We start from the raw sequence: 13035 nt of genomic DNA on the forward strand, positions 1-13035 counted from the left end.
AGACTATGCCAAAGGGGTTCATGATTCCCCCAAAGTTAGGAAGCAAGTCTAGCATCAGAACTCCATCACCTATCTTCAACATAAAGAAGATCCAACTCACTTCCAGTTGATCAATGATGGACAGAAACAACTACACCCAGAGAAGGAACACTGGGAAGTGAATGTAAACTGTTAGAACTACTGTCTATCTACCCAGGTTACTTATACCTTCGGAAGCTAATAATTAATGTGCAACAAGAAAATGGTATTTACACACATATATTGTATCTAGGTTATATTGTAATTCATGTAAAATGCATGAGATTGCCTGTCATCTAGAGGAGGGAGTAGAGGGAGGGAGGGAGGGGATAAGTTGGAAAAATGAATACAAGGGATAATGTTATAAAAAAAATTACTCATGCATATATGCTGTCAAAAATGCATAATTATAAAATTTTAAAAAATAATAATAATAAAAAAAGAACTCCATCACCCATAAAGTGCTGTCTTTCTCTAGATTCTGGAATCATGCTGTCTAGGGCACTCAGAATCCCTCCTCTTCCACATGGGAGTTTAGGGTTCACAAACACTTAACCTTATTGTGATTAGGCGTGCACTTGACTGTTTTAACTATATCTTTCTACAGAAAATCTTTAAGTGCACTGGTTGCTTCTGTTTGTGGAGCCGGGGAAGTCCCCTCAGGATTTCTCCTTTCAAGCCTTGGGTAATGTCTACCTCTGCCATGTGCTTCTGTCTCAACACACCATCAACTGCTCCTTGCATGGAAGTAGTCTTAGTGGTATGGCTCACCTCCTCCCCCAACGCCTCAGCCCTCACACTAGCATTAAGGTGCATTCAGTTGTGCTGTGCTCTGCCTTCTCAAGGTATAAGAGAAATCAAGTCAGAGAGCAGGTCTCTTAGTGCAGTTTTATGAAGAGGGGAAAGGAGCTCCTGGAATAAGAGTTCGTCACTCCCCCTTTGTTTTTATCTTTTTTTTGGGAGGGGAATCTCCCCCAGAAACCCATATCCTGTAGTGAGCAAGTCAATAAGAAGCATTTATTAAGTTCCTACTATATGAGGCCTTACCTTCAAGGAACTCACCACTTAATGAGGAAAACAACATGCCCACGGTAATATACATGCATACACACACACACACACACACACACGATGTACATATAAAGAAATACGCAGAATTGGGAAACTTATCAAATTAATATGTTCTCCTTGTATTCATTTCATACTTAAGGGCTGACTCATTTTCCCAGTTTGGAAACTAGCTGGCAGAGGGGAAATGGACACGATCTCCTGCTTGGAAAGGAGCTTCCCCTACTTTCACTCTAGAGACACATCCACTGGATGAAACCGACCTAAGAAAAGAAAAAAGGCTTTCTAGCTCTGCTCTTTGAGCACCCTGGGTACACACCCTGTCTTCCGCCACTGGAGTTGTTTCATTCAGCTCCAGGCAGCCTCACTATTCAGCCTTGTCATCCCTCTCCCACTCAAACCTCCTCACTAACTCCACAGCCGAAAGCTCTGACCATTTTACTCCTGGTGTGCTTGATTCGTTGGCCCAGAGCAGCTTACTTGGCTTCTGGGAAGGGGCGTCGTGACTGGAAGGAATAGAGTGGTCCGGGAAGAGGAGCCTGGGATCCCCGAATGCAAACTCGTGGGGCGTTTCTGCACATGCGTGTCCACCCTGCAACTTTGAGCAGACAAATATAAGCCACGAGCAAAAATGTTTCTCCTGGGTGACCAGAGGGCCTTGTGCAGCTACCAAGTTCCCTGTCCTTGCCTCAAGCTCAAAGGGAAAACAGGCTGGGGGAGGCGGGCAGAACCGGCCCTCAAAGACACGGAGGGGAAAGGAGACTGATTGTGCTCCATCCCCTGGGGGGGGGTGACTCTCCTTTCCCACAGGTGCAATCCTGTTTCCCCCTATAGTGGGGGTTTCCCATCCATTTTTCTCTAGGAGTGGGCGAGAGCTTCTTTCTGAACAGGTCCGGAGCCTCCATCTATACCGTCTGTAGGTTTTCAGCCTTTCCTACTAAATGGGCAAAGACCGTCTCTTCTTTCCACCTTCCCTCCTCCACAAGGTGTCTCTCCCTCCCCACCCCCAGTCCCTCCTTAAGCCAGCCCTCCCCATCCCAATCTCTCCTTCTGCCCAGGGGCATTGTGGGAGGAAACAAGATGTGGGGCGAGAGCGGCGCGGGGAGAAGCCCGCAGTGCGGGGCCGGGCCGGCGCAGCCAATGGGGAGGCCCGGCGACAGCGCGTGGGGAGGGGAGGGAGGTAGGGGCGGGGTTCTATTTCTGGGGGGGGCAGCGCGCCAGCCGGGGCTCAGCAGCAGAGCAGAGCAGATCCGAGGGAAGCTGTGCTAGCGTGGGAGCTACCTACCCACCGAGAGAGAAAAGGGAGCGAGAGCGGGCGCGGGAGGGATCGGAGGAAGCGAGCTAGGAAGTAAGGACTGCGCTCACGGGGCCGGGGCCGGGGCCGCGGGGCACTGGAGCTGAGCCACCTGCGGCGGCGGCTGCTGCAGGAGCAGCAAAGGGGACACCGCCCCCGTCCCCCTTCCCCCGTCCCCACCCCCCTCCCCCGCATCGGCTCCTTAGCCTACCGCCTTTGATTTTTGCTCCCTCGAGGGGGCTGCGTGAGAGGACTTGTCACTGTGAAGGTGAGCGGTTGGGCCGGGGGATGTGCCCGGGAGGAGGGGGGAGGGGAAGTGTGCTCGGCGAGGTGCGTGCATGGGGGAGGGGGCTCCCGAGGGAGACCGGGGGGAGGGAACCGATCCAAACTGGCGGCCTGATGGGTGGGGATTTGAAGCTGGCTGCTTGAGGCGCCGGCTGGAGGTGGGAGGGGGCGGGAGGGGAAGGCCGCTGGTGGCCTCGGGCTAAGGGAGCGGGCCCCCGGCACCTCGGGCCTGAAGTCTGCTCCACGCTCCTTCCCCCTCCCCCACGTCCTCCACCTCCGGGCCCGCGGACGGCTCCTCGGGCAGTTCGGAGGCCGCCGGGCTGCTCTGCCCTCTGCGGCTCCTGCTGCTGCTTCCCACAATGCCTCCTAGCCCCACCTTTATTATCTAGCAGAGAAGGGGCGGGGGGGAGGAGGATGGATAGGGGCTGGGGCTGGGAGGAGGAATCCGGGGCCTTGCTGGCCGCTCTCTACACCCGGAGCAAGTTTAGGCTCCGGCCTCCCCTAGCTCTCCTCCGCCTGCAGCGGGAGTGTTAGCTCCGTGCGGCCTCCTTAACCTTGGCCCGCCGCGGGCCGCCCCCGCTCCTGCCCGCGTGCAGGGGGAACTGCCGCCTTCGGCTTTGGACCCCCTTTAAACTCTCTCAGCCTTGCTCCGGGGCCGGCCCGAAGGGGAGTGGGGGTGGGATTCCGACGGCCTCGGGCAGCCCCCTGCGCTGCTCCCGGGCAGCCCCTGCCTCTTCAGGTGGGAGGTGGCTGGGTGGGATTTCGAACTCTCTGGATTCTGGCCATGTTAGACCCTCCCTTAACCTGGGAGACTGCGAGCCCCGGCATCTGCCCCGGAGGCGGCCGGTCTCTGCGTCCCTGTGCCCCTTTAGACGTGTCCCCAGGGGGCAGCAGACTGCTGAGGTGGCCCCCGCCCACCCCTGTAGGCTTCTCCGGGGTGGGGGGCCCGAGGCAGGAGGAGGGGGAGGGGTGGAGAGGGCACCGGGCGTGACGCGGCTCGGCGATGCTGCCCCCCTCCGGGGTGTCCTTCCTGCAGAGAGGACGCCCAGTCACTCCCGGCGCAGCTCCAGGCCGATGGGGGCGGGGTGAGGGAGGCTCGGTGGACCCGGCCCTGCAGCCCTGGCCGGGTTTGTCCGAGGGGAAGGAGCAGGGCCCCAGATCGCCCGCGAGGAAAGCAGCATTTTCGTTTTTTACTTCAGAACCTCACTTGCCCTTCAGCCATCCCCTTTTGGAGATCCAGCCCCGGGGTAAGAAAGCAGGAGGAGGAAGCAGATCTTCAGGCAGCAGCTGGGGGGGGGTCAGAGGGGGAGCTCCCAGAGGTGAGGAAGGGAGAAATAGATGTTACTGAGGGAACCTCTACCTGTGCAACATGGAGGCTGGGGGTTAAGGGGAGTGGGCCTGCGGGCCCCTGCCCCTAATCTTGTCTCTTAAAAAACTACCCAATGACTCCAATCTTCGTGGTTTACGTGGGAGCCCCAAGCCGCCCCTTTCTCCTTTTTGAGCACTGGGACTTTCTTGAATTGAGAGGGAAGCCCTGAGGCAGGTTGGACTGGACTCTGGCCTGTATGTGGAGGGGGCGTGGGGAGGGGGAATAATCGTGGCATTGTAGTCACAAGGCCCACATTATGTAACCGGCTGGCTCTTTTCTGGAGAGCGGGCTGGGATTTAATTACTGTCACAAAGTTGTTCCCTCGGACTTCAGGGAGCAGGTGAAATTTCTAGATAAAACATCTGAATGGTGTTTCCTGGGGCCAACCCCAACTCCTTCCCTTCACCCTCCCCTTTAAACAGGCTCTCCTTAGAGTAGCTGTGAATAAACACAGTTACGGAGAGCCCCAGAAAGACTGCCCGGCCCTGCTGCTGGGTTTTAAATCCACACTTCTTCCCCTGGAGCTTTCCTTACCTGCCTGCCTCGTTCTCTCTCCCATGAGTCAGGAGCGGGGAGGACAAAGGGAAGTTACCTTTCTCTGGAGTAGTTACAGCTGCACAGTATTTTATGTACCTAGCTGATCTGAGCAAAGGGAAAGTTCACGTGAGATAAGGGAATTCCCAAGGTCGTGCTGGGGCTGGGGTGAAGGAAGCCGCCCTGGCTGGGTTTCTGTGGAGGAAGTGGAACCCTTGTCTCCTGGCCTTTCTTACTACTAGGTGGTGCCTCCCAGGCGCCGCTGCCCTTTCAACCCCTGTTGCCTGAATCACCTCACCCCCAGGCAGAAGAGCTCTGCTTCCGCACTACTACTGTGGCGGTCGCTGAAGCTGTGGCGGTCATGTCTTTTCTACATACTACCGAATGGGAGATTGTGGTTTGCTGTGGGCAAAGGGGGAAGGGGATAGCGGAAGACAGGCCTGGAGATAGTGACTTTATAGCAATGATTTTGAGGAGACTGGTGTAGTTCTCACTGTTCAGCTCTCCTCTGCATGCCCGAGGTGGAGTGAGGGTAGGATGAGAACTACTTGTACCCAGCACATTGGATGTCCAGGCCAGGCCGGGAGCTCCCACAGGGGCACCTCCGGTGTTGGATGTAATATTGGGGGGAGGGCAGGGTGGGAAGGTTGTTGGAGTTTCACCCAAGTGTCTTTTCCTCTTTGATTTTATTGTCAAAGAAGCCTGAGTGCCCTCTGGTGGTCTTTCTTTTATGTCTGAGTCAGGGGTAAACGCTGGGTTTGTGTATTCTGGGATGCTATCAGAGGTTTTTTTTGATTGTTGTTGACGGGAGGAACATTAAAATAATAATTTCTTCCTACTGTCCCCATCCACAAATCATCCACATATCTATCCCTATTTTCTCCACTTCAGTTTTTATGGAAACAAAGTGTTTTAGTCCGACTTTGAGGAGAGGAGGAGCATTAGAACCCTTGGTAGATATAGAAACTGAGACACCAGAGAAACCTTTTTGCTCTAATCATGGGGAAATCAGTGGTGGAGCTGAGACCAAAGTACTAAACCATGCTGGAGTGGATACACCCCCTGCTGGGGAGGCTGGAAGAGGGTCAAAGGAGAATTCAAAGTACTCCAAGGTTTGAGTGGGAGGCTGCCACATGGTCCTGAGCCTGCTAAAATGGGAAGCGTATGGTTGAGAGATGGAAAAAGACTGCTCCAGCCCCCTCATTTTACAGATGAGGAAACTGAGATCCAGAAAGGCGATCAGTCACTTAGGCAGTGACCCAGCCAGGACTAGAAGGCATTTCTGCTTCTGAGTTCTTTGTTCTCCCACACTGGCAGAGGAGTTTAAATTCATGACTTCGATTTGGTTTTGTAAAGTTGATTGTGTTTCTCATTCCTTAGTAATTCCTTAGAATTAGTGTCACATCAGCCAGCTGAGTTTGGGAGAACTTTACAAGCCCCCATCAATGCCGGGCTGCCGTTTTCTCCTGTTTTCAGAATTTCTAGCATGAGGTCACCCAGTGAGGCCCTCAGACCTCAGAGCTGTGGAGTGAGGAGCCAGACTGACCACCACATGTGTTTTTGCTATAGTGCCGCCATGTCTGACCGGAAGGCAGTGATCAAGAACGCAGACATGTCTGAGGACATGCAGCAGGACGCGGTCGACTGTGCAACGCAGGCTATGGAGAAGTACAACATAGAGAAGGACATCGCTGCCTATATCAAGAAGGTACAGCCTGGGAAGAGGGGCGAGCTGAGGGCCGGTGTGGCGGCTGACCCAGCAGCTTGGGGACCAGAGTGCTAGACAGCTCAGCAGCATTAATTCATGCATATATATCCTGCCTCTTGGGAGAGAGCCGCCTGAAAGTTGGGGGGGGGGGGAAGGGGATGTCACCAAACCTAGGATTTCACTGGTACAGGGAAATCTAATGCAAATGAGCAGGGCAGCTAGGTGGTGAAGTAGTTAGAACATAGGGCCTGGTGTCAGGAAGACATCTCCCTGAATTCAAATCCAGCCTCAGACACTCGATAGCTGTGTGATCCTGTTTCCTCGGTTCCTCAGCTATAGAATGAACTGGAGAAGGAAGTGGCAAACTGCTCTAGTGTCCGTGCCCAGAAAACCCCTCATGGGGTCACGGAGAGTCAGGCAGCACTGAAAAACAAAACACCATCACCTCCGTTCAGATTGGTAACTACCATGTCAGAGACAGGACTGTTGCTGACCTCAGTTCTCTTCTCACTCTTCCCCTGCATGAGATAAACTAAGGGGGAGTCTTCCCTTTACAAAAGGATTATTAGGAAGTAGGTGACAAAGCCATAATTAGAGTCCACTTCTGGTCAGTTACCCCTTGTTCTCCAGTCAGAGGAAGTTGGTTATTTGGAACACAAATTACAGGATTCCTTTTAAGTGGCTTCATAAGTGTGTATTTGCAAATCATTAAGTGCTTGACTGAGGCATAAATAGTGGAATCCTATGGTCAATTACTGGTAGTCTACAGTGAAAACATAACCTTTAAAATGATGACAGAAGCAGTGGGGGGAAATGCTTTGTGGAGGTTCTGATCAAAATATCACATCTCAGTTGGGAAATGGCCCAGTGCCATTTGAGAAAGGATGACCTCTTGTTATGATAGTATTGCAGAACTGGAAGGGACACTAGAGACCAATTCTAGATCTGCTTGGGAAGACTACTGGGTTGGGTGTGGGGAGACTCTGATCTCATGGCTCAGCCATTAACTTGCAGTGTGACTTTGGGCATGCTATTTGACCTCTAAGGCTCAGTTTCTTCCTCTTGTAAAATGAGAAGGTTGATCCAGATGATCCCTAAAGTTCCTTCCAGCTTAGACATGCTAATCTATCCAGCTTCTGAATTTCATGGGTGAGGAAATAGGGACCCAGAGAAATAATTTCCTTCAAGGCTACCACTGCTTGTTTAGTAGCAGATTAGGGACCGGAATCCAGGTTTCGAGGGGCCCTTATTCTAGTGTTCTTTATGATAACAGTGAAAATATTTAATATTTAGATAGCTGCTCACGAAGCTTTTTATGTGTTATCTTATTTGATTCTCAAAAGAATTCTGCCAAATAGATGCTGTCATCCCATTTAACAGATGTGGAAACAGACTGAGGGAGGTTGAGTTGACTTGCTTAGAGTCACACAACTAGTAAATTGTCTGAGTCTGGATTTGAACTCTTACCTTTCTCACTCCATGTAATGTGTCACCTAATTACTGACCTCTTTATACCACTGCCTCTTAAATGTAGTTGATTAAACTACAGGTTATGGGGAAATTTGCTCACTACAGCTGGGTCATTTGAGCAGAGTTCCAAGTTTTGGTGCAAAGACCTCATATACCTAAACATATCTGATTTCCAGGATATCCTAAAGATGCTTCAGTAGGACAGTTATGCAACTGAAACAATTGCTGGGATGAGGAGATTGAACATTGTCTGCCTTGTTAACGTCTCTTTCCTTTCAACTTAGCTCATGGAAAGGATGGATTAAAATTTTATCATTAAGTTTTTATGACTTCTCTTCCTAGGTTCCTGTTCCTGATTCTGCATCTGAAAGAGAAATTTAAGTTAAAACAAATATGCCCACTATGCACAAATATTGAGTTAGGTACTAGGGATACAAGGAGAAAAGCAAAACTGACTACCTTCAGGGAGCTTACATTTACTTAGAATATAATATTTACATCCTACTGAGTTTAAGCTTATTTATTCGGGTTGACTTTAACCAAACAACCTAGAGAGAGACAAGTCTCCAAGTGTCTGTGGGATACATTCCTCCCTTCCATCTCTCAATTTCAGGGACCCTGTTTATAACTTGAGGCCGTGGTGATTTTCTGTTCTGGAAGGCAGTAAAGGTCCAAGCGTTTTTGCTTTAATGATTTGGGGAGATCGTCTGGCTTTCCAGATTCCCCAAATGTAGATTTGTTGAGGGGAACCAAGGTTTGGGATAGAGAAAGAAAGATGACCAATGTTTACCTGTAAAGTGGCTAAGGCCAGAGGGGCTGGAATAATTAGCCGTGGTGTGATTCATTATTGATGAAAGAGGGAGGAAGAACCTAGTTAACTTTAGAACCTGAGCTCCCACAGTTTAGAGCTGAAGTCATCGGTGGGGGTAGGGAAGGGAGAGTGGGGGTAGGTAGGGGGTCAGGTAAGGTACCAGCTAAAGCTACCCAGATACTGATGAGAGATTTCCCTGATCTCACCCCCCGGCCCTCCCTAACCACCCCAACTCTTATTTCCTCTTAGGAATTCGACAAGAAATATAACCCCACGTGGCATTGTATTGTGGGCCGAAATTTTGGCAGCTACGTCACACATGAGACAAAGCACTTCATCTATTTTTACTTGGGTCAAGTTGCAATCCTCCTTTTCAAGTCCGGCTAGGTGGCGCAGTGGTGGCGGTGGCTGGAGGTGGGCAGCGGTGGTGGCAGGCGGAGCTGGGACTGTTATATATGCACTGAAGGCTGGCACCAGGATTTCCTCTCCAATGGCTGTGCTACTGCATGGATTGTATACCCGACTTCATGTGTATATGTTGCAGTAAAAACAAAAAACAAAAAACCTACTTCTGTTTAGTTGCCTGGGGAAGAAGGCTGCTTTCTGTTGTTTAATTTAAAAAAATATACATTCCCCCCCTCCTTTGGTTGTATTGCACTAGGAAATATCTCTCAAAACAAATTCTCCTGTCCCCTTAAAAAAAGCTTAAAAGGAGAAGTACCCCTCCCCCCAGGATTTTGGAGTGCTCAACTTAATCCTTCCCATCATGGGTGCCTTCTTTGGAAGGCTTGAGGAAAGCTAGGGGGATGGGGATAATGTGTTAGGGTTGGGATGGGGGGAGGGCTTGAGAAAAGGGGATATTGGTTCCCCTATAATGTGAATCCAAGTGTTCTTGGATTGTGAGCTGGGCAGGGGGTGAGAATCCTCTAGAGAGGCCCTGGAAACTCTTTGTGGTGGGGTGGGGTGGGGGTGGGGGGCAGAGACTTGTCTTGCTGTCTTCATTAGTGCTTAAGGGAGTGTCTAAGAGGTGTGTATGTTTGTGTGTATGTCTTTGTGGATTTGGTGCATTAGGCTATTTTTTTTTTCCCTGCTGGTGCTCAGATTGGGAGGATGCTAGGGGTAAGATTATTCCATTTTCTCTCATTCCATATCCCCAGTCTGGCCACGTCCAACTCATTAACTCCTTCTCCACTTCTTGGAAGAGTCCCCTTAAGTTAGCCTCCCTGTTAGCTGATGGGCCGGGGAATTTCCAGTGACTTTGATCAGGTCTGAACCTTCCTCCTTTCTGTATTTGAGAAGTCTCTGAGAGAAACAGAATGTGTGTGTCTGTGTGTCTGTCTGTAGAGGGGCACAGTGAAGGGGGTTTGGGGACAGCTGAGTGGTCTGGGCACAGTGCTCACTGCAGCTCCTAGCGCAGGAGATGGGCTCCAGTGGGAACCCATGGGATGAAGTCTTAGACTCTCATCCTGGGAGCTGGTTTTCAGTTGTAGGCTGCAGAAGGTGTGACTTGGTGAAACGCAGAGCCGCTGGTTAAAGTGCACGCCAGTGTTTCAGGGCTGGTGAGCAGAGCTGGTGGTTTGGGGGTGTTAAAGTGATTTTGAGGAGCTCCTCTGGGAACTCATCTTGCAGCATAGAGGAAGGGGGAGAGAGTCATAAAGGAAGTGGGGAGACCCTAATGGGAGAGAACAAAGCTTCAGCGTAGGGGAATGTACAGGCTTAAAGAGGGTCAAATTGTGAAATCGAGGTGAGAGGGAAAGCTAATGCCTTGAACTGCTTATCTTTCTGTGTCTTGTCCAAAATACTGTTCTGGGTATAGGGTAGATATTGGGGAATTAGGGATGAATGAAGCTCATTTTTTTTCAAGCTTTTAAGGTCTGTCAGAATGGGCTACCCTTCCCCCTGGTCTTCTGTGCTTTCCACCTTTCTTTACAATGCTAGAGGAAACCTGCATTGGGGGTGGGGTGGGGGGGCTGGGCAGTGATAGGATGTTCTTTGTATTATAAACTGGGCAGTGAAGGATGTGCTGTCTGTGATAAATTGCTTGGATATTAGATTTTTTTTTAAAATAAATGTTTGAGTTTGTGTTGTCTCCCTTTTTCCCTCTCCCTTTGACTTGTAAGGCCAATTGAAAGTGTCTGGTTTGTGTTCATCTCTTTTATTTTTTTGTCTTTATTCTCTTGGAGCAGGGGTGGCTGCCCCCCCTTCCTCATCCCCCTTGCTCTGCCTCCATTCCTCTCTTGGACATTAAAAATTGATTGATGCACTTCAAACTTGTTATGTGTTTTTTTCGGGGATGAAGCGGGTAAAGGGAGCTTGAGATTCAAGTTGGAAGGATGTCTTCCTCTTCTTTAAATGAATAAAGGGAGATGGGATAATCAGATGAAGAATGAGTCTGTTGACTAGGGCTCCGGTGCAGTGGGGTGTATTTGTTAAATGGGGATGGTCTTCAAGGGCCTAAGGGTGGGTTTCTTAAGTGGGGATGGTCTTCAGATCAGAACATTCATCCCTGAGCTTGGACACAGGTTAGATCCTTGGTGTTAGGGAGGTGAGTTTTGGGACGCGTCTCCAGTTGATCTAAATCTAAGGGCCCATTTACTGAAATAAGCAAATTCCAAGTTGAGACTAGAAGCCCCTAGCTGTGGTAGTTTCTAAAGGCCTTGGTGAGGGGGGAAGTTAAGATGGAGGGAGGGGGTGGCTCTTGTTGCTCCAAATAGGACTATATAACCTCAGTAGAAATAAGTTTCTGTCCCACTGGCCTTTGGTTTGGTAATAGCAGGTTTAAGGGAGATAGAGGTGAAGAAAAGATGAAACTTGGTTTTAGCCGCCCCTAGGATTATTGATAACCTTTCCTTATCCAACCTGGATACGCTAGCGTCCTTGCCGGTCCCCTATGAGTTTACTTAGAGGGTCTGGTCCCCTTAGCATCTGACTCCCTGCATTGCAGTTTGGGTTCTGAGAAGTACTCCAATGAAGTACTTAAAGCATCCCCAAGAAGGGAATGGAAATCTTGATTTAGAAGGGGTTTTCATGACTCCTAGAGATCAAAAACAGGAAAAATAAAAACAAGTGACATTGGAACCACCCCACTCTCCATCCTCTATCCCCTGCATAGATGACTTTTACTCTTTATTGATCTCTCTCTTCCTCTCTCCCAACTGAATGCTTTTTTTTCTGTTTGGGTGGGTGGGAAGTATTTATTATAATCTAGACCCATCCTGATTGGCTCTAGTCCTACTGAAACCTCCCTTCTGTTTAATGATCCCCATTGCATTCTAGTGCCTTTGCCCTGCTTTGCAGAGACCATTAATAAATTTTAAAAAAAATATTATTTTGTTTTCCAAAAACACGCTAAGACAGTCCTCAATATTCGTTTTTGTAAGACTTCGTATTCCAAAATTTTTCTCTTCCATAACAGTCCTCCCCAAGATAGCAAAGCAGTTTGATATAGGTTAAATATGTGCAATTCTTTTAAACATATTTCCATATTTGAGAGATCACTCTTAGGAGACAAAGTTGGGGAAAGGGAATAAACTTTCTGTTCCCCTGTTCTCTCTCTTAAAAAAAAAAAAACAATGTAAAAGAGTCAGGAGAGCTACAGTGCTACATCTTCTATGAAGATGTCTCCAGACTGCTTTCTGGCGAATTTTATTTGTAACTTGGTTTTGCTTGTGACTGATTACTATATGGGTGTGTGTGTGTGTGTGTGTGTTTATATTTTTTATTTTTAATAATAGCTTTTAATTTTCAAAATACATGCAAAGATAGTTTTCATCATTCGCTCTTAGAAATCCTTGTATTCTAAACTTTTTCTCTCTTCCCCTACCTTCCTTCCCTAGACAGCAAGTAATCCAATATAGTTAAATATGTGCAATTCTTCCAAACACATTTCCATTTATCATTTATCATGCTGCACAAGAAAAATCAGATCAAAAAGGGGAAAAATGAGAAAAAAAGCGCAAGCAAACAACAACAAAAATGAAAATACTATGTTATGATCCATAGTTCATTCTCTGGATGCAGAAGACTCCATCAAAAGAATTGGAATTGCCTTGAACCACCTCATTATTGAAAAGAAAGATGTCCATTACAGTTTATTATCACATAATCTTGTTGCTATATACAATGTTCTCTCAGTTTTACATGTGTGTAGTTTTAAATGGAAAACTTTGGATAGCTTGGAAGTTCTTAGATTATGGGTATCCATTCTTAAACTGACAGGGAGGTGATGCTATGACATGCAAGTGAATTGGAGTGAAGTGAAGGAGGACTGGGCAAGGTCACTCCTCCAGAGCCATCTGGGTCCAGCGGCCACATACAGATCAGGATGACCAGAAATGGCTCTGGATGCAATGGGAGGCCTTGGCCTTTTTAAGCTAAGGTCTTCAACTGAGGCTGCACCCATTCAGTGATTAAGGCTAGATAGCCATTAAAACAAAGAATCTCCTTTCACCTAGTCCAAAAAAAAAAAAAAAAAATCT

At 48.7% G+C, this 13035-nt stretch overlaps 1 protein-coding gene and 1 long non-coding RNA gene across 4 annotated transcripts; one reads left to right on the plus strand and one right to left on the minus strand.

Annotated features, from left to right (window-relative positions):
- Window positions 1-792: 792 nt before the first annotated feature.
- On the minus strand, window positions 793-3073 carry LOC141539307 (uncharacterized). The gene is made up of 3 exons (XR_012481256.1): window positions 2888-3073; window positions 1567-1684; window positions 793-1349 (listed from the first exon to the last, which is right to left on the minus strand). It is a non-coding gene; the product is annotated as an uncharacterized LOC141539307 (long non-coding RNA).
- On the plus strand, window positions 2265-10827 carry DYNLL2 (dynein light chain LC8-type 2). 3 transcript variants are annotated; one of them, XM_074261885.1, is made up of 3 exons: window positions 2265-2648; window positions 6138-6276; window positions 8807-10827. In XM_074261885.1, the coding sequence occupies exons 2-3, from the start codon at window positions 6145-6147 to the stop codon at window positions 8942-8944; spliced, it is 270 nt and encodes an 89-aa protein (XP_074117986.1). In that variant the 5' UTR covers window positions 2265-2648; window positions 6138-6144; the 3' UTR covers window positions 8945-10827. The 3 variants fall into 3 exon arrangements, with proteins under 3 accessions (XP_074117986.1, XP_074117987.1, XP_074117988.1); XM_074261886.1 differs by having other exon boundaries at window positions 2296-2434; XM_074261887.1 differs by lacking the exon at window positions 2265-2648 and adding an exon at window positions 3764-3912.
- Window positions 10828-13035: the final 2208 nt, after the last annotated feature.

The sequence above is a fragment of the Sminthopsis crassicaudata genome, chromosome 4 (genome assembly GCF_048593235.1).
Source record: "Sminthopsis crassicaudata isolate SCR6 chromosome 4, ASM4859323v1, whole genome shotgun sequence".
NCBI classification, from domain to species: Eukaryota; Metazoa; Chordata; class Mammalia; order Dasyuromorphia; family Dasyuridae; genus Sminthopsis; species Sminthopsis crassicaudata.